The sequence below is a fragment of the Rana temporaria genome, chromosome 2 (assembly GCF_905171775.1).
Source record: "Rana temporaria chromosome 2, aRanTem1.1, whole genome shotgun sequence".
Classification (NCBI taxonomy): Eukaryota; Metazoa; Chordata; class Amphibia; order Anura; family Ranidae; genus Rana; species Rana temporaria.
Window position 1 is genome coordinate 332,461,581 of NC_053490.1, and position 22,565 is coordinate 332,484,145.

The following is a 22,565-nucleotide window of genomic DNA, read 5'->3' on the forward strand; positions in this document are numbered from 1 at the left end:
GCGCTTTAGTCACCCACTTGTCAACCCCAGTATACTATATCCATTAGAGCTGCACGATTCTGGGAAAAATGAGAATCACGATTCTTTTGCTTGGAATGAAGATCACGATTCTTTCACGATTCTCAAACTTTTTTATTTTAAGGCCCTAGACCTTGCAGATGACAGTCCTTAGGCTACCATCCTGAACCTGTCATCTTGCTCCTGCAGCTGACATTCTTATTATTAGGTTGCTATCTCCATCCAGCAGCTGTCGCCTTGTTTTTGCTATCCTGATCCTTAGGCTGTCATCCTGATCCTGCAGTTGTCCCTCCTGAGCTGTGTCCTGGGACTCTACTCCTGCAGGGTGTGATCTTCTCATTCTGCTCCCAGGTCGGTGACATAAGGAGAAGGATGACATTCCTGAACCCGCATTCAGCACTAACCCCCCCGAGAGATCGCCATTCCAGCACACCAGATAGAGGCAGCTCTTGCATTGACCTCTGTGTGTCTCAGTAATCCCTTCTCTCCCTACCCCTGTGATCACGAGTCCGGGCCCTTAGCACTCTCCTCCTGTAGGTGGCGCTCCCCGAGATGGGTGACGTGTACAGTGTGGGCGGGGCAGTACAGGTGCTGAATTGTGCGGGTAGATCAGAACTCAGGGTCACACAGAGGAATCCACCGGGAGGAGTGAGACTACGGTGAGTGCGGGAGGGGGACTGTGGCCTGTGCAGGGTGGTGGGACTTGTAATTCTGCACAGACTAGGATTCCATTGCATGGGATGACGTTACATTGCTGACTGAGGTCAGTTCTGACGTCAGTCGGCCATTTGCGTTCCACGCTGGTTCCGACATTGATACTAAAAATCTAGCTAATCCAGCCTGGAAATCAAAATCACGATTAATCGTGCAGCTCTAATATCTATAAACCTTTCTTAAATAAGAAAAAATGGTTTTAAGAGTATTTTCTAATCAAAATATATTAACTGAACAAAGGTCTGACTTTCTGGAAACATAAATTTAGCACTGGAAAATAGCACTGATTTCTTCGCAAAAGGGCTGCATAGGAAAATGGACAGAACTTCAAAAATCAAGCCTAAAGGAATAATGTATAATTTTTGCCACTCTTCTCGTATCTATCTAAATACGGTACTTCAGATTCAGATCATGGTTTATTAGGAAAGTGCAGGGCCAGGAGGATGTACATTTGGTAATCCAAAATAGTTTGTATACTGCTAAACATAATTTTCCTCTAAGTCTGGTATAGATAATCTCCTAATATGGTTATTATAAAATAAATTAGCAAAATAAGTCCAGGGGAGGGCAATCAGTAGCTAAAATTTATTTGGATACATTAAAGGAAACTGATTAGCAGTCTTTTTAAAAAAAATAAGAGTAGGTTAAGAAAACCAGATGTTAATATTGAGATATTTAGTGGTAATTACACTTAAAGTATAGGCCAGGACAAAATTAACAAAAAATATAAAAACCTTTACAGCACATCTCTGCAATCCATGCACATTTCCCTGTGTTTTAAGACCCTGGAAGTACAGAAATGTAGTTGTGGGCTGACAACATACAGCTTTTATGTGGACTGAGTGGTGTCAGCACTGCCTAGTTTTCTATTTGCTAAACTACTGAATCAAGCCACTTCTATTCATGATGACAACATAAAAATGTATTGATTTATAGTCCATGATGAGAACTGGAAGGGATAATCAGGCTACTTGAGATAACACCAAAAGTGTGGAAAAGACACAGGACAGCTCTAAGGCCCCTTTCACACTGGGCGCAGGAGGTGCACTGGCGGTATAGCGACACTATTTTTAGCGCCGCTATACCATCGTTTTTACTGCGATATTCGACCGCTAGCGGTGGGGTTTTAACCCCTGCTAGCAGCCGAAAAAGGGTTAGGCCCCTTTCACACGTGCGGACCGTATGATCCGCTTTTTCATCCATCTGTTTGCGGAGGAAAAGGGGACATACATTGTTCCCAATGAGATTGCGGGTGTCCGCCTCCGCAAAGATCCGTTTTTGCAGACGGAAGAAAACCCTATTTTTTCTTCCGGCTGCAGAGCGAATCGGATGAACACGGACATATGGTCCATGTTCATCCAATCCCCCCATAGGGGAGAGCGGAGAAAAGACAGGGCGGTCCCTGCACAGTGTGCGGGGACCGCCCTGTCATCCGTCGGCTCAGTGAGGATCAACGGAGCGATCCCCGCTGAGCAAGCGGAGCATACGGAGGCGGATCATTACTGATCCGCCACGTGTGAAAGGGGCCTTAATACGTCCCGCAATGCGCCTTTGCAGAGGCGCATTGCCGGCGGTATTAACGCGGTTCCCATTGCATTCGGTGGAGGAGCGGTAAACACCCCGCTCCTTCACCGCTCCAAAGATGTGGCTAGCAGGACTTTTGGAGCAGTCCTGCTAGCGCACCGCTTCAGTGTGAAAGCCTTCGGGCTTTCACACTGAAGACTGCAGGGCAGGATTTTTTCAGGCGGTATTGAGGCTCTATTCTTAGTGCTAAACCATCTAAAAAAGGTGTCAGTGTAAAAGGGGCCTATGTCTGACATGATCGGCAGGTATTTTATAATACCACTTAGAAAGTGTTTTGCTATTACTTTGCTCTATGGTTGTTTATTGTAAAGGTTTTTCACTTTGACGCCATGCGCGGGTTCTCGGGCCAGCGGACATGTCCGATGAGTCGTACTGACCATCGGACATGTCCGACGGACAGGCTTCCAGCGGACAAGTTTCTTAGCATGCTAAGAAACTTTTGTCCGCTGGAAACCTGTCCGCTAGGCCGGAAAACTGTCCGGTAGGCCCTACACACGGTCGGACATGTCCGCGGAAACTGGTCCGACGGACCAGTTTCAGTGGACATGTTCGGTCATGTGTACAAGGCCTGAGATATGCAAACTGTGAACACACTAGGGGGGGGGGACTGGTGCACACTGAATCTGGTGCTGCTGTGCATAGTAACCAATCTGCTTCTAGGTTTTATTGTCAAAACTTAAAGCGTAATTCCACTTTTGTTGAGCAAAAAACATTCCCCTCTGGATGATCAATGTACATTGCAATGATTATAACAATCTTTATTTGCAGATTGCTACCTTTTGTTATTCTGAAGAAATCCATGTGTTTTTCTGTGCCGAGTGGGTCTAATGGGAATGGTTTTCATAATTAACTGTCAGGTGTGCACCCGCAGTGCACTAATGAGTACATATGCTGGGCCTGCATCCCTTTAGACATGCTCCTATCTCACAAAAAATGACATTTATGTTGCAGGGAATGCCTGAAATCTGACTTGTATCTTAGGCAGACTTCTGGGAAAATTGGTGAGCTAATCACACAAGTGGAAAATTATGTTTATGGGGAGTGCATATTGCAATGCATTCTCAGGAAATTACAGTGCTGCAGATTAAAAAGGAAAGGCAATTTTAATAACATTCAATTACAATATGATTAGTGAAACTGGAAAATAGTCTGGGCTAATGGAATGGACTTTTGACGGTAAAAGTAAGTATTGTAGAAAATCTATAAAAATATTTATCTATAAAAAAGGGTTATACAAAGAAAAAATGATGATATACAGAACTTCGTGAACAAGACAGTACAATATCAGCATATTATCACAGTACACAATTTGGAAAAGTTACATAAAAGTTTAAAATCATGCACATATGCTCATAAAAACGAGACCATACAGCACTAGAAGGTATACAAAAACTTTTAGATCCTTAGGACTGGATTGAATATGCGAAGTGATGGATGTTCCTGTTACTCGCTTTTACTCAACATGTTTCGCGTTAAAAACGCTTCATCAGGAGCATAACGATAGGTGAAGTAGGTCTCCGCAGCAATGTGTGGATCAGACCATAGGTAGTCAATATATAGCATATACAGTGCTGTTACCTAACCAGCCGAGTAGGCATATGATAGGCTATTTAAAACACCAAAGTATATGGAGGTAAAAAGCTTCTGGCTTAAGCACGGTTTGTGGAAGTAATGATTAGCAAACGACACCGGATACTCCCACCAAGGTCCCTGTGACGGGGCCCAGATTGAATTATGGCTCAAATAACTGGAAAGCTTGTAGGCTTGGTAACCAGCAAGGAACTTCAAAACCGGGCCCGTAGGGAGCAAAGAAGGGGTGTGTGGGTACCGTGTCGCACTTCCACGTGCAGCAATATGATTAGTGTTGCAATTATATGTGCTATATTATTTTTTTTCATTTGCTATTTTTTCCCCATGAAAAGTGGAATTTACCCTTTAATTGAACACGCTGAAGTTAGATGCAGGTTACTATGCACAGCTGCGCCAGATTCAGTGTGCACCAGTTTTTAGTAAATCTCCTCCACTCTGACTTCTCAGGGCTTCAATTTTTTCTAATCATTTCAAAATTACTTCCATAGTGCTGATCTATAAGGATATACATGCCTTCTGCATGTATCCTTACCTGTCAAATATCTCCCCTTTAGCGGTTTGGCGCACTGCAATACTCCGGATTCTGTGGGCAGGTCTGTTGTCTAGGGCTCAGTGGGTGGAGTCGGGATGTCAGTAGACTCCCCGCCCACCTCTACACTACCCTTAGCCAGGCATCGATATTTCTTACACTGAACTTCTGCTGGTCTCATGGATTATGCTCAATGATCACTAACATCCAGTCAAAACCCAGGAAAGTCGACTCATGACTTCAGCATGCCCAACCATGCCCAAGTACACAGAATGCCTCTCTCACACTAGTGCATGAAATAAAAAAATCACCTGTCGCTCACAGCAAGGGGGAAGTTTTTATCTTACTGAAGAAAGATAAGAGACTGGTCACAGATGAAATGACATCCTCTGTTGTAACAGATTTGAGTCTTAATTAAAACTTTTTTGGGGGTTTACATCCACTTTAACATCATGATATTAAGTGGTTAGATACCAGAGAGATTAGAGGAAAGTCTCCATTGGTCCCAACCTGCTGACTCTGCTTTGTGAAGTTGTGTTAGAACTTTGCAGATGTCATCAGATGAGAGATGAATCATCCACTGCTCACTGAACCCCCTCGAAGCCTCTGCAAGAACAATAGGATCCCTTGTTTATAAAGGCTGCAGAAACATCTTTAATAGTAATGGTCAGGTTTAGGCATTCCAGTGTCTCCATTAATAACTTAGATACACAGGCCCAGATTCACGAACAACGGCGCATCTTTGTGCGGGCGTAACGTATCCTATTTACGTTACGCCTCCAACTTTTACAGGCAAGTGCCGTATTCTCAAACGAAAGTTGCGGCGGCGTAGCGTAAATAGGCCGGCGTACGCCCGCCTAAATCAAATATGGTAGATGTGGGCATGTGTTATGTTAATTTTATGTGACCCCACGTAAATGACGCTTTTTACAAACGGCGCATGCGCCGTCTGTGAAAGTATCCCAGTGCGCATGCTCCAAATTAACCCGCAAGAAGCCAATGCTTTCGACGTGAACGTAAATGACGCCCAGCCCTATTCGCGAACGACGTCCATATTTAACATTGGTACGCTGCATGTACGCCTCCATATAGCAGGGGTAACTTTACGCCGGGAAAAGCCTAACGTAAACGGCGTATCTGTACTGTGTCGGCCGGGCGTACGTTCGTGAATTCGCGTATCTAGCTGATTTACATATTTCTAGGCGTAAATCAGCGTACACGCCCCTAGCGGCCAGCGTAAATATGCAGTTAAGATCCGACGGCGTAAGAGACTTAAGCCGGTCAGATCTAATACAAATCTATGCGTAACTGATTCTGAGAATCAGGCGCATAGATACGACCGCTCAGACTCAGAGATACGACGGCGTATCTGGAGATACGCCGTCGTATCTCCTTTGAGAATCTGGGCCACAGTATTCACATAATTTAAAAGAGAGCCTTTCAGGGCTGTATCTGTATGACAACATAAAACGTAAATTCTATAAATGTCAACCACGTTCTACTGTCTGCTATCCCTGCCATATAGATATAAATTATTAAACTGTTGGTACATTGATCCATTTTGCTTCTGCAATCGAAAGCTGGTTGGAAGTATTTGAAATTACCATAAATTGCTGTGATCAGCATTAATATAAGACAATATCCTGAATTTTAAAATTCATCAATATTCAGAGTAATAATTGTATGTTCTACCATATAAATATTAATGTTTTACTTATGCATTTGCTTGTTTATGGCACCACATTTTGAATACTGTATACAGAAGGATAAAGGCTCCCTCTAGTGGGCATGCGTATATAGAGATGTAACTTATTTTGAGGATCGTTAAGTCAAGGTAAATTTCTCAGTTTACCCTCAGTACACTACTTATACAGCCTTTCATACCTTTAGAAAATGCTATTTAAACTGACATTAAACCCAAGAGCAAACATTTATTATATTACAGCTTATCAATTCTTGTTGCATTTTATTTTTTAGGATTTCTTTCTTTTATTTTCACCTGGGGGTCAAGCCAGTAAGGGCCCTTTCACGCTGTTTCTCTGAAAAAACATGGCCCGACACCCAGAATGCACCTCTGAAACATGGACACAGGACATAAAAAGCATACCAAAAACACACTGCAGTGTGTTTTTGATATATTTACTATTAATTTACGATAAATGGGGAGGTGTGTTTTTGGTGTTAAACATGCACCAAAAATGCAGCATACAGGACTTTAAAAAACACGTGGTACCAACAGCGAATCGGTGTGAACAGTTCCATAGTATTTAAAGGGATACATTTTTCATGCATTTTTGTTCTGCTTTTCAAACACCAAAAGTGCATCAAAAACTGATCAGTGTGAAAGGGCTCTAAGTATGTTGTTTTTCCAAAAAATAAGCTCTGCTGCATAATATCAGTTAATGTTAAAAGAGGGGTTTTGCGCAAAAACTGAACACTATCAAACAAAAAGTGACGGTGATGGGTGATGATCAATCAAAAAACATAAACAAGTTGATCAATAAAGTTGTTCAATATCAAAATGTTTTTTATTGATCATATGTTTTTTATTGATCAACTTGGTTATGTTTTTTTATTGATCATCACCCATCACCGTCACTTTTTTTTTTATAGTGTTCAGTTTTTGCACAAAACCCCTCTTATTTCATTTGTGTATTGTAAACACGACACCATTTACACCTTTGTTTGGTTTATATCATTTATTTGCACGTAGTAGCGCAAAGGTCACTATATAATAATATCAGTTAATGCCCTGTACACAAGATCGGTTCATTAGATGAAAACAGACCGATGGATTTTTTCATCAGATATCCGATGAAGCTGACTTGCCTACACACCATCAGTTAAAAATTCAAACGTGTCCAACGCGGTGACGTAAAATACAACGACATGCAGAGAAAAATTAAGTTCAATGCTTCCGAGCATGCGTCGACTTGATTCTGAGCATGCGTGGATTTTTGACCGATGGATTTCCCCGCAGACGATCGTTTTTTTCTATCCGTTTTTTAACCATACGAAAAATTGAAAACAGGTTCTATTTTTTTTCACCGATGGAAAAAAAACTGATGGGGCCCACACACGATCGGTTCGTCTGATGAAAACGGTCCATCGGACCGTTTTCATCAAACGAACCGATCGTGTGTACAGGGCATAAGAGTGTTGAGATAAACCATTTATCACTGATAGGGGTGATTACAATGTTCAGTTTTTAATTATGTGTGTAAAACCTTAACCCCAAAATAAAAATAAAAAATAAGTTGCTGCCACTGCTTGTTTAACTGCAGTGTGGGCTGGAGTGTGGCTTCAATTTGTTAGTTGCTAGTCCATATTACATCCCTTCCCCCCAGATTAACAATGTAGCAGTCTGTTGTGCCCCTCTGCTCCTTCATCCAGAGTAGGAACACTCCAATACAGGGGCTGTGTTACTGGTCAGACCAGGTAAAAACAGAGAGACAAAGCATACTAAAGGAAAACCTATGCAGCCACCACATATAGGGATTAGTAAACTGTAACACAATACATTTTTGGTTTTAGGTTTAATGCCACTTTAAATTCAGGGATTCTTGGTTATTGCAATAACGATCAACTGTATCAAAGTGATGCCTCTCTGGTCAGTCCTTATGCTACTTTTCAAAATGCCAAATACTTGCTCATAGCCTATTTTAAGGGTGCCAAAATGGGGTAAACCTATAGCACCGAACAAGAGCTATGGACCCAGGTCTGGTCAATGCATTATGCAATGGAACTGAAAGAATACTTGTGCTCAAATCCCCAAAACTTACACATAAATAACATATTAGGTGCTGGAAGTATGTGACATTTTAATACAAAATGCTCAAATCAGCTGCTGCACACTAAAGTTCATAGTCACAGCATACACTTTAGTTTAATGTAATCGTCATTGTAATAGTAATAGTAATACAAAGAATATTTATTTATTGACAATCCAATGTAAGCTTACTTCCAGCACCTAATATGTTATTTATGTGTACATTTTGGGGATTTGAGCACAAATATCCTTTCATGTTGTTCTGCCTGTCTGCGGACCATCTCATTCCACAACCTCTCAGATTCCCTGCATGCTTTGCAGCTTCTCCTCCGCTGTTTATCTTCCATTTCTAAGGACTACATATCCCATGGAACCCGGCTGCTTGCAATCAGCGATTCTTGTACTGACCTCGCCTTCTGAAACCCCTCCTCTCAGTACCTCTCTAGTTCAGAAGGTGGGCTCTGTGAAATGTGTGGCACAGCAGTGCCTACTCACAGGGCATAGTGAATACCTATCACAGAATTCAAAGCAAATGTGTGGCAATCCTCACAAAGTCCATTTACAAACTTCAAGACCGGTTAGATTAATAAGCGTAGGCTAGATATAATTGCAATATGGAAATGAATAAATGACTTTTCACCATACACTTTAGGCTCAACCTTAGAAAGAGTTTATTCCTTTTATTCAGGTCAGACCTGGTTCCTCCAACAGTAGGTGTAAACGCAGTTTCACACAACATTTTTACAGATACGAACTTGACTGTGTACAACTCGACCTTCATAGCTCCTAACTGTCACTGATTTTAAGGGACTGTCCCTGATTTGGAACAAAGTCCCTCTGTCCTCCTCATCTGTCCCTCCTTTTGGTCTGATGGTGTTTCCCAGTGCTAAACCTTTGTCTAATTTCTAAATTGCGGCATATGTAAATTTCAAAAGTCAGTATTAAGGAATAGTGGTGGTATTTTAAAAAAAAAAGCACTTGGGGGTTTAACTAACAGTTTTTTTTGTTGTTGCATAATCCTAGGGAGTGTAACAGGGGGTGTGTGTCCAATGCCCACATACTTTTGCTAATAGGTGTCCCTCGTTCACATCCCAAAAAGTTGGGAGGTGTGTACCTTGGCTGCAAAATGGACCTTCGTCAATAAGTACATACAAAATATACAATATCTAAATATGCCAGTTCTACACTGCTCTGATGTGCCATGATTTTACCTGATGTTCCATAGTGGGCACAAGAAGCCCTTCCACCTAAGCATACATGTGGTGCAAAGCATAAGAATAGTTAGTAGTATTTTACCATGTGAATACATTTTTCGAAATCTATCCAATGTGAATTATTCTGGTTGAGTACAACCAACCTATGTAGTACCGGTATAGTCCTCCCCGCCCACTTTTGTCTTCCGGTGTTTCAGGGTTTTTGGGGATTCCTTGAAACCCTTCAATTAATTCTTGAGTACTAGGATGATGGTACACCCCCTATATTTCTGTATTTTCTTAATTATTAGAGGTTAAATCTTATTCTGATACTGGTGCTGGTTGTAGTCTGCACTTAAAACTAAGGCAAGAATAAAAATAAAAATATTTCTCATCAGTTTTCATAAATCAGGTTCAAGAACTGAAATGCAGTAGGAAGGGAGACAATTCTCAAACCAACACTTATCATTTGGTCATTTATGAAAATTACTATGAATCATAACTATGTTTTTGAGAACAAGGAGACCGCTTTAATGTCACAAGTATCTAACTGAGCTACAGAGGGTGGACTGAATAGGACATTCCACAAATAGTATAAATATACACACCAAATGCACTCACCTAGAATGTGCAGTAGAGCAGTTAAGTTGGTTATACACCAGCAAACCAAGGTAAACAGTAAAACCTGCAACTCATAATGGACATAATAACTACACTGGTTATCCTCATTTCCAGACTAAACATTTACCTAATATGTTGATGAGATTCAAGAAATCAAAAATTGAGATTGACGCATACACTTAGATATTTAATGCCACATAAAATTAATTATTATTAATTAATAATCTGAATATTCAATTTTAATCTGAATATTTTTTCCCTCCACCCTAAGAAAAAAAATCATAAAGTCACTGGTTAAGGTGCTTCTACAAAGAGTCTCCTAGTTCTCTAAAAACTGGCATGTGCAATTTTGAATGTTGGTGCTGAGGATCGGAATGCTGGAATGTTACAATCAATCGTGTTCTTATCTTTTGTCGGCATGTTATCCTGTAGGGATTGTCCTATCTTGTGGATGATCCCCAGTTATCTGTACGAACTTCCACTATGAAGGTATTCATTTTCTTTTTCAATACATGTTTATTTTAAGTGAGAATGGGCAAGTTCACAGGTTCACTCATCCTACTTTTCTTACTAGCGCTAGCAGAAAAAAAAAGTTTCATGTGCTATTGTCCAGTAACAATAAACATGAATAAAGTTTTTCAATTTTAGCCTTGAGATAAAATGAAGGTGAATTTCTAGTTGCGTTCGTGCTATAGACCTCATTCCGACTGTGGTATCCAAGAACGGTCCTCTTTCATGGGAAGACTGTGACTGCACATGCAACCTAAAGGGATTCATTACACCGTACCTTCAAGGATAGGAAAGATATATTGGCTAATTTAAACAAGAAAAATATTTTAAAAAAAATGAACCGGTGAAAATGCCCACTCTTGGTTTTTAGCTGCTTACTTTGTAATGCACCTCTGGTTTGTACTGTATTTGTCTGTGTCCTGCACCAGATGTGTACCTGCCTAGAAGAGTGTTGTGTATAAAAATCTCTGTTCACCGGAGTGTTAGGTTATTGAATAACCGAAAAGGCTGAGTAAACCCAACGAGCCAGATAGCTAGTGGGCCTAAAAATACAGCATGCTTTTTCTTAAAGCACTTTCTATTGTTATCAATGAAAGAACATTTACAGTGACTTACTTAAAGTGCCTGCTGGCTCCTAATCTACCACTCTTTTGAGGTACCCTTAGACGTAAGAATGCAACAGGAAAATGTGATCATTCTCTAAATCAATTAGGTCATAAACAGTCATGATTGTATTGGCTGGGCTTGTATGTTTATGGCCTGTTCAAGCTTGAGCTAACCACACACTAGTAGAATTTTGTTTAAAAAAAAATGATTTTAAGAATGTTAGGCCTCGTACACACGACAGAGGAACTCGACGTGCCAAACACATCGAGTTCCTCGTCGAGTTCAGGGATGAAGCCGCCGAGGAGCTCGGCGGGCCGCCTTCTCCCATAGAACAACGAGAAAATAGAGAACATGTTCTCTATTTTCTCGACAAATTCCTCGGCGGCTCCATCGGGCCAAAAGTGTACAGACGACAGAGTTTCTCGGCAGAATCCGGCTCTGACCGAGTTTCTCGCTGAATTCTGCCGAGAAACTCTGTCGTGTGTACGAGGCCTGAGACTTTCTAATTGTTACTTATTTTGAATTACTTTTGAACAAAATTTGTCAATCCCTGAATGTGTTGAGAATTTTCACACACATTTGTTTATTACATTTTGTTCAATTTTAGAATTGATGAGAACATTTGAATTAGCGGGATGAAACATTTTTTGAACAAATGGAAATCTAACAGTGTATGTGTTTTTTGTTTAAAAAACTCTATTGGTTCTAAAATTGAATGTTAAAAGCAAAAAATAAATAAAAAAAATCAAACTACTTTTGAATGACATTTGTCAAGCTGTCAAATGTGCTCTTTTCATACTATTTTTTGTACGGATTTTCTATTAAAATTCTACTAGTGTGTAACCAGCTTTATCTTAATGTATATCTAAACCCAACAACAAAAAAAGTAACCTATAGCAGCTCACCAGTCCTTAGATGTGGTGACTGCATTTTCTTTCTATTGGGAAGCTTTTCTTTATTTTTATCTGATCTTTCCATGTAGCAAACTTACTGTTTAGGGTGCCAACACTCACTGTACTAAATTTAAGGAAGAATTAGCATTTCCACTATAGGATAGGAAATGTTTGCGACTACAGAACACCTCCCCATTTTCTCTTCTCCTTACCATGGGGGTGGTCTGTGATCCACAGAGAAAACTGATAACAGTGTACCCAAGGCAGAGAGAACAGGAAGTTATTGGCTCACAAGATTTCTGGTGGGTTTCTTTTGAACAGACATAACAAAATGCATTCAGTAGTATATTTAACAGACCAAAATACAGCACATAAGAGTAGCTAATTGCTGGGGTTAAAATATACTTTAATCATGGCCTTATCTCATGAGAACACAGAGATCACTTATGAAAAACCATAGTGCACAATGGATTTTTCTCCAAGATTAATTTGCCTGGTACACCTGTACAAGGTGGAGGGTAACCCACAGACATTATAACCAGGAGACAATTGGAGCAACAGGTTTCCTTTCCACTTATTAAAACAGATATAACCAAATGCTTTAAAGGGCATGTTTAAGAGACCCAAATTAAGCAAATAAAAGAGCATATATGTTAACCATGGTCTAATCTTGCGAGAACAATGGGAATCACTTATGGAAATCCGTTGTGCACAATGAATTCTTCTCTAAGATTAGTTAGCATAGGATATTTTCACAAGTTGGGGGGGTGACTTTTAGACATGCCTTTATATTACCACCAAAATCAGGAGACATTCATATTATATCTTTGGGTAAGAAATTATGTATTGCTATTTCCACTCATGCAATACAGCCCCATAACAGGAATACTGCACAATAGGCACAAAAAAGTTATGGAAGAGCTGGGGAGGAAATGTTCTGTAATTATTATTTTTCAAATATTCAGAGAGTTTACTTTTTCAATGAAAAGTAATGTCAGTGCATTAAAAGTACAAAAGTACTGTATACTCAGGCAAGGTTATTGCAATTGTTCGTTTTGTTATTGCCATAAAAAGTATATTGGTATTATATTTACAAAGCAATACCTTTCTTTTCTACATTACCACGTGAAAATATATATGAATTTCAGAAATCCATTAAGGTGTTGTAAACCTGATATTTTGTCTGACTGTAAAAGTAGAGGCTATAGTTATGCAATAATGCTTTAAACTACTTAGCCACTTATGAATATCAAACATAAGCCAAGCTGGACATGTTGTTCCAAATGCAAGCTATATTTCTCTGCTTTTTACATGCTTTTGCTTGGTATTGTATTTAGCAATAAAAGCAGGGAATAATACAAATTCTTTGACAGACTATTACTAAGTGTGCAAGGCATTCTACGGTATACCTGTGTCAGTTTTCCATCAGCTATTTTCAACACAAAAGTGGGGTGGAACTGGTGGTGCTGAGAATTACATACCCATCAGGAATCTCATATATACTGCGGATGGGAACCTGGCTTCAGAGATAGATTAAATGCAATTTACTGGTGTCTTATTATGATGTGAACCATCTATCAGAATATAACTTGAACTAGAAGTGAAAAGACACAGACTAACTTGAGAATGCTTTTGCACACTGATCCGACGGCAAGGTTTTGCATTTCCTAATACATCCATATTTATCTTGTCCTTGCTTATCCACAGAATCATGAGTTCATGGATGATCAGATGTTTGAACAGAACTGCAGGGAAAGCCCCATGCAGAACTACCCATCAAGTCGTAGCCCATCACTGACATCCAGTCATCATGGGGTCTCTACGTCCTGCTGCTCTCGACGGAACAAGAAGACAACACACCTCCCCAATTCCAATGTGCCCGCCACAAGGCTACGCAGCATGCAAGAGCTCAGCACTATCCACATCCAGTGTGGCGATCAACCATCACTAACTACAAGGTAAGGCTGTGAACAGGAGATGTTGAATAGGAATTGTACTGTAGACTAGGGATGAAGTTTGGGTTTGCAGCTACTATGGGTTTGCGGTAAATCCTCCAGATTCAAGATTTGCAGACCCAGCAACTCTATGTGTAAATTCACGTTTTTTTTAAGTATATTGCACTGCATGGCCTTTGAACTATAGCCAGCAGTCTCAGAAGGTGTTTGGTTAATGGATAAATTCACCTTTCGTAACATGTTACACCCATATTTGGGGTGTAACATGTTACGAGCGGAACCACCCCAATACTCAGTCTGACAGCTAGCAGAATCTTCTCCCCACTAGCTGTCACAATTAAAAAAAAAAAAAAAACGTTGCCGAGCGGGTCTCTGCCTGCTCGGCCGTGTCACTCATTCCCAGTGTCCTGTGAATGAAAAACTACAAGGTCCGGCAGCCTCTGCGGCTGCCAGCTTGTAGTTTTCAAGCAGATACAATCTGACAGGAATAGAGAATGAACTACCACACTGCTCTGCAGCACCGTGGTAGTTCATTCTCTCTTCTTGCCAGATTGTATCTGCGTGCCTGTACGGGATGTACAAAGATACACTGGCAGATCTGCTGGAGACCTGCATGGCACCAGCGATTTGCTGATCAATGGTGCAATGCTTCACTGGCTAAAAAAAAAAAAAAATGCATAATTTTTTACCTCCAAAAAAATTTGCATTGATTATTTTTTAATAAAAAGTGAACTTATCCTTTAAGCCAGTGTCTTCACAATAAAAGAGGGGACATAGAGCTGCCACAGTGTCAGTAAATTGGAAGCCATTGTAGGGAAAGTATAGGAAAAGCAGATAAACTGCAAAGGGGGAAAATAGGGTCAGTTAGGAAACTGTATTTTAATTCCGATTGCTAGCTCTTTGGAAAATGAATCCCTTTGTTGACGTTGTTATTACTGAGGGCTTTTTTGCCTTTTATTTTGTTTTGTAATCTATTTTAGGTTAACCGTCAAAATTGTCTTCCTGCCGACCAATTTTACATTACTGTATTATCTGCAGTCTTTTAATTCTTGTAGTAAATCCCTGGCCTTTACTCTTGTCTTTTGTACTTTTGCATATAAACAGAGATTCTAGGTTCACATATGTTGCAATACATGTTCAAGCTGCCCAACTGTGTCAAAGGGATCCCTCTTTTCAGTCCCTACTTGGCTATTCAAAATTCCTAATACTTATAGCTTACTTCAATGGATATATATTGGCAATATGGGTCAAACATACATAGTTGGAGGAGAGCTATAGACCCAGGACTGGTTGGTGACCTGTACTTTGCAATAAAAATGGAGAGATGTCTGTGCTCAAATCCTTATAGCTTACTATATATAACAAATTAGGTGCTAAAGGGGAATGACCACATGGTTTATGATAATGGCAATCCTGCCAGATAGCACAGTCATATTTTGACTTCCACTGCAGTGGTCAAACTACACTCCAGCCTGCTCATTAAAAAGTAAAGAAGCAGAAGAGCATACAGAAAAAATGATATTCAATGCATGAGCTATCTGATATCTACCTCACTCAGTGGAGTATAATCAACCAGTTTGTCAATAGAAGGTTCAGTGAATTATGCATGGCTCTAAGCTGATCTAAGATGAGCCTCCAGCTTCTCTGCAAGTTCCTTGTCCCTAGGGTCTCCAGCAGCAAAGTCACCACCCCAGGTATCATCTTCCACCTTCCAGACACTCATCGTCTGCAAGGCACCTTGCAACCAGGACCTCCAACAACAGGACCAACCTGGACAGGCAAGCTTGAATCAGGCTCATGAAAAAGGCTCTTAGATCAAAGGCATAACTGGATCACACATCGTCCCCAGGCCAAAGCCTAGGGGAAAGGGAGCTCACAAGGTCAGCCGGCAAAAATGTATTATGTCCTCCTCCAGCATGCAACTCCGGCAATAAGCCTCCTAGTGATTGGTTAGAAGGAACATAAATATTTATAGCCCAATGCTTTGGGACATCTCACTCTATTGCCATGGTTACCAATGACACCCTCTAGCAGTAGGCAGAACAACTGCAACACTGAGCATAGGATAAGACCAAATAATCATACATTCACTCTTTCTTAGGACAGGGTTTCTACACCTGCCTGTTCACAAACATTTTAAATGTATACTGAAATGCCAGCAGGGGAAGAGGATTTGTACTGGGAAGAGGGGGAATGCTATGCTTAGAAAGAAAAAATGCAGATTAGTGTTTTCTTGGGGGGAGGGAGTTTGCTGACACATAATGCTCAAACATCGTGGGGGGCGCAGTTCGACATGTTTGCCCTGGGCTTTAGATGACCTTCTACCAGCAGGGATTATGATTTTATTTTTTTTACACGTTACTACTACTTTAACCCTTCAGCGTGCCCTTATTATTCACTCTATTTAATATTTTCCTTTTGTCCTACAACCACATACAGGCACATTTTATTTCGTGAAAAATTTGTCACTGTATAACTTTTATTTTGCTTACTATTTTTTTTTCCGTTTAGCACTTACAAGTGAAAAATCACTTTATAATTCCTGTTTTTGATTGGCACCTAGTCTAGGAGGGATTAGACCACTTTATGCACTACACACAAATCTTAACTATTATAAACTACCTTATCTAAATGATTATAGTTAGTGCTAGCTAGCTTATATGGACTAAAATTAGGTCAGTGCATAATTTATTTATTTTTTAAATATCTCTGCAGTAATTAATATATATATATTTTTTAACTTTGCTATCCACTTCAGCATTAGCAAAGTAATGTTTTCTCACAAAACACAGTGTCAACCATACAGTATATTGCAGTGTTTCTCAACTCTGGTTCCAAGGCTCCCCAACAGGTCGTTTTCAGGATTTCCCTTAGACGAAACGGCTGTGGTAATTACTAAGGCGGCGAAACTGATCAAATCACCTGTACAAAAAATGGAAAGCCTGAAAACATGACCCGGTGGGGGCGCCTTGAGGACTGGAGTTGAGAAACACTAATGTATACTATATAAAAAAAAGTGATTTAAATTATTAACAATAAAAAAAATCACAAAATACTGTATTTATTGGAGTATAACACTCACTTTTTTACCCCGAAAATAGAGGGTAAACTGCGCCTGCGTGTTATACGCAGGGGGCTGTGGAATTTTTTTTCCCTGAAACTTCCCTCTAAAAGTTAGGGTGCGTGTTATACGCTGATAAATATGGTAAGTAGTTCTATAAATATTTGTCCCATTGAAGTTAGTGTTTCATTTAAATTTACAGATTTACATTTAGCAGCAATAACAGCCTTGAGTAGATTTGGATAGATCTTTGTCGGCTTTACATACAGTATCTGGATGCTACCATTTTTCCTATTCCTCTTTGCAAAACTGTTCCAGCTCTGCCAGGTGATCAGTCCAGCAAAAGATTCTTTATTGGAGATCTGAACTTCAACTCAGCCATTACAGAACATTAGCATTGCTGTTTTTAAGGTGGTGTATGCAAAAATATATTTTGTGTTTTTTCATTGTAATTAAATTACTTTACAGGGACCAATTTTCAATTGTGAAGTAGTCTATTTCCGTTGATCAGTCAAAAAAATAAAAATAAAATGTAATCCACCATGAGTCAATGTTATATGAAAATACAACATGAAAACTTTCCAGGGGTAAATATTATTTTAATAGGACCAGTACTTTAACTATCGAATAGGGAAAATAGAAATATATGCCCTGAACAATTAAAGGGTTAGCTATAAGGCTAGCTTCAGCTTACTGCGACCCATTTTTTATGCAATTTTCAGTGTAATTATGTAAAGCAACTTTGTTGCGACTTGGTTGCGTTTTGAATGTGGTTAGCATATTCTATGGAGTCAAATTCCACTGTTAATCGCACCAAAGTAGTACAAGAATTCCAAAATCATGTAGCACAGAGCCGCATTGATGTGAACGGGCACCATTAAAAACAATGTGATTTCCATTGCCATGTGATTCTGTGCGATTCAAGTTGCATCTGAAATCACACTAGAGCCTAGAACAGACATTTGGTTGGTTAGTCAGATGATCATAGAAGCAAAATTCCACGAAGGCATTATTATTGAAAAATCCAGAAAATGAAAAATCCAGCTCAAAATCAATCAGCAACTTTTTGAATTACCATGAGACTTCGAACTGAAATGTGACAACTCTAATGTAATTAAATTCAATATTTAACCATGAATGGTACTGAAGAAAGAGCTTCTTCCTGTTATATCCCTCCCCCTTGTTTTTTTTAGGGGAATTCAAGTATTTTCAATTTTTTCACTGTAAAAACATTACATTTGTTACTTTTGCCCACTAGCTTCATGAAAGAAAAGCTCTGAATGGGCAACACATACTAATGTACAACAGAAGAAATGAAAAGTACCCGGTGTCAAAGTAGATAATGCAATATAATGCCAAGCTCTTTTTCTGTTTTCTGCCAGCTGAAATATCTTCTGTCTTCCAGTCGATCCAGCCTGAATATGAAGTCTGATGATGGCTCAAGATCAAACTGCAAAGCTGCACAGATCACTACAGCAATTATTAGCATCCCCACTACTCCAACTTTGACACCTGAAGGCGAGAATCGACCTGCAAACCCACCTGGACATAGCACAAACATTCACCATCCAAGTAATGTTGTGAAAGTTTCTGCGCTGTAAGACATTAGCGTAGCAAACCAAGGCTACCACGCGTATCCTTTTTTGCTGCAACATTGTGGAATTAGCAGTGAAGAAGTAACAAGCTTTTGCTAAACTTGCCATTTACCATCACGGAGAGGAAACAAGCACTGGATATATACATACATGCCTATACTCACTCATATGGGCGTTATGTATATTTTGGATGCTGGCTGCTAGGAAGTTTTCATGGCAAGCAGAGGAATTCACACAAAAGCAAATTGACAACACTGTGTCTAAACACCTTTTTTTAAGGTTTTCAGTGGATAATATTTATTCATGAAGAAATGATGAAACATTATAAAAAAAAATAAAAGAGTGATAATTTGTTTTTGAAGGTTGTGAAAGGGGAACCGGGGAAAATGCAATATTCTTCTTTGTAAAAGAATTTGCAAGCAACCAAAACAACACAATGTTCTGTGTTTCTGAAAAAGATCAGACACAAGGGGGCTGGGTGGGGTTTGGGGAAATCAAAGAAAATCTATTTTCCTGCATTTTTCTGCGAGAGTGGACTTTTGAACTGTTCAGAGAACAAAATAGCTCCTAGCACATTACGGATCGGGCACATCATAGAGGTGAGCACAGTCATTCATGAGAAATTACATCTTCCCTTGCCGGTGTTCTTATAATTCTTAGATAATTTTGTATTAGCCTTCTAAGTCCAAGCAGTGCAGACTGTGATGTCGTCAGGTATAATGTCTGTGAATAAAAAGCATATTTGTGAAGCATATAAAAAGAAAAAAATATATATATATAAATTGCTTTGATAGCATTTAGTTTATACACGATCACTCATTTCTGCTTTATAGTTTATCCCTCTTCTAAAGCAGAATGCGTTGCAGGGTCTGTGGTAATAAAAAAAACAAAAAGAAATCAAATGACGAAAAATAGGGATATCTTCTGATTTTTGATGACAACGAATTCAGGTACCCTGAAGATGATTTTGCTAAGATTTACTAATTTTAGTAGTATCTTGGGTCTTTGAATTCAAATGTAAATATTGTAAAGGAAACTTGGTGTTTTCACATAGATATCTTGTTGCCCCACCTCAGGTGTTACTAAAATAGACTGGTGAAACAGCATTATGCTGTATAGAAAACTTGTTATAGATTAGTAAACTTAGGGACTGGTAAATATGCTGTATTCATTCATATACAAAAATGCTTCCCTACCTCTTTGGGCGTCTGTTAAATTAGAGCTACAATGAATTGTATATCTAATGGTGACACCGAAAGAACAAATGTCACGTTTTTATTTTAAATATTTCATATTCTGCAATGGGAAGCCCATGTTTGCGTACCTTTGTTGCCCCTTGGGTGTGCGTCAGTGTAATCAATGTAGTTCGTTTGATGTAGTGGCTGCCACTGCCACGTTTTTTCTAATAGTCAAGGTTCTTAGTGTTTTTTCACTTTCCCACCAATTCTAAAAAAAACTTTTTGGAGATACAAAGTATATAGGTAAGTTCCGAAACAGCTTGCCTAGTAGGGAATAGCACACAACTAACATGAAATGCATTGGTCTCTGCTGTGTGCAAAAAGTATATATTGTGCAAAAGCTGCAACCCTTTTCAGAGCAGAAACTACAGAATGGAAGTTGCATGAGTTAAATTATTTTTATGGTCACAAAGATTTATTATTATTATACCAGTTTCTTTACGCTGACAGTTTGCGCAGCGCCTTACAAAACAAAGAGAGACGGTACAGTTATATTGTATAAAACCCTTCCCTAATGATGAATATTATAAATTGTGAGAAAATTATATTGAAAAACTGTGAACCAATCAACGTATTTTTCTACCAATAACCAGCTGCTATAAATAAACATTATAACCCTAAGTGATATAACAAAATAACAATTCTGATTCAATCATATAATTTATTCTCCCTGAAAATTCATATACAATAAATTACATTTACATTCTAGAATATGTTGTATTTACATTCAAGAATATATAGTTTTCCTTTTGATGAAAACTCTATATGCGTTGAAATTCTTGATGTATGGTAATTTGTAAAGTTTGTTAAAAAGTGATATTTTTTTTTTATATTTTTTTATATATTTTATTTATTTTTTTGCTCATTGGCTATTGCTAAAGTCCTACCCTGTTTCCCTCTTTTAATATTCTACATGCACAATAAATAATTCCATAAATATTGTGATCAAATAAAGCCCTCCAAACAATACATACAAATATTTTAAACCAAATTTAATTTAAAATTAAATAAGTTAAAAATAAAACAATATAACAATGTAAAGACTAAAAAGTTCCCATCACCAATATTATTCTTCCAAGTGTAGAAAAATCTTTGATCCAAGGTGACCACCACCACCAATACAAGGAAACGCAAGTACTGGAAGCATGTACTTATCTCATTACAAGGTTAGGCAACACACAGCTTGTATTTATCCAAAGATTTTCCAAATAGGTGAAGTCCACTTTAAAGCTTCCTCTCCACTGCTGTCCTCTCCCCATTCAGTGGTTATATTTCAACGACAGAATATACAGGTGAAACTCAAAAAATGTGAATACAGTGCAAAAGTTTATTTCACAAATGCAACTTAAAAGGTGAAACTAATATATAGTTTAAGCTGTGATTTGTCATAATTGTGATGATTATGGCTTACAGCTCATGAAAACCCCAAATACACAATCTTGTGAAATATATAGGCTCAAAGTGTCCCACTATAATCAGATAATCAAGCCATAACACCTTCAAATGGTTCATGAGCCTTTAAATGGTCTCTCAGAGGGAAAGTCTCAAAAGGTAATTGCAAAAGAAGTTGGATGTTCCCAAAGTGCTGTATCAAAGCACATTGATAGAAAGTTATGTGGAAGGGAAAAGTGTGGAAGAAAAAGGTGCACAAGCAGCAGGGATGACCGCAGCCTCAAGAGGATTGTCAGGAAAAGGCAATTTAAAAGTGTTGGGGACTAACTATTCTAATTTTTTGAGTTTCATCTGTAAATAACAAAAAAAAAAAAAAAACAGGCTCCCATTGTGTAGTGTCTTAAACATTCAAATGTATTAGACTAAAATAATCAAGGCACTCACAAACGCTGTTTATGCATAAGCTTAAAATAAAGCATATACAGTAGATGTGTTGGCAAAGATGTACAGAGAAGCCACCAGTCGCCAGCCACTCCAATCCTCCACAGTTCCTCACTCCCAATGTCAGGCGCCTTGCATGTTTTGTCTGTTCTGACTTCAAAGAATAATTTAAATGATTTAATAAGAGCTGTAATTATTATTTTGTTATATCATTATAGTTAAAATACTTACTATTCAACGCAAGAAGGTTGGAAGAGCCCTGCTCATGAGAGCTTACAATCTAAATGGTTTAGTAGATTAGGGCAAGTACAACATATAAGAACTGTTAGAAAAGAAAAAGTGTTGGCTTTAGATATAATGTTTTGACTTTGATTAGAGTAAGGAATGGTTAGAATGGTCAACACCCTGATTTTTATATATTTTTATATTTATTTTTATTTGTCCCATTGGGAAGATTTGTTTTAAAAAAAAAATTGCATCTCAAGATACAACAGGAAGTTAAAGGAGATCCTTTTAAACTAAGGAGGATTATCTTAGAGCTGCCTTAAAGCATTTTCATTGGAACATTCCACTGTTACTGCAAACTCAAAATTTCAGCCATGGTGACTCTTTTCCAGTCTAAAAATGGCTTTAGTTGCAGTTTAAGGTGGTGAATCTGTTTTCATCTTTTACATCATGTAACTAAAATAAACTTGATTTATCACTTGAGATTTCAGCATTCTGTATTATCTAATTAAATAAAGCCAACCACTAACATGTATTTACAGGACTGAAAGGTAGATGAGGCTTCTAGTATTTCCCAGAGCATTATACAATAATGACAAATTTTAAAAACAGATAACTTACAAATAAAAGT

The 22,565-nt window shown here is 38.7% G+C and overlaps 1 protein-coding gene across 1 annotated transcript in view; it reads left to right on the forward strand.

The window, feature by feature from the left end:
- Positions 1-21,236, forward strand: part of KCND3 (potassium voltage-gated channel subfamily D member 3) — a 678,805-nt gene extending 657,569 nt beyond the window's left edge. Inside the window, exons 7-9 of the mRNA XM_040337491.1 lie at positions 10,451-10,507; positions 13,735-13,985; positions 18,449-21,236. Of these exons, the coding sequence (XP_040193425.1) occupies positions 10,451-10,507; positions 13,735-13,985; positions 18,449-18,644 (504 nt within the window). The 3' untranslated portion in view covers positions 18,645-21,236. The remainder of the gene's footprint in view (positions 1-10,450; positions 10,508-13,734; positions 13,986-18,448) is intronic.
- The last annotated feature ends 1,329 nt before the right edge of the window (positions 21,237-22,565 follow it).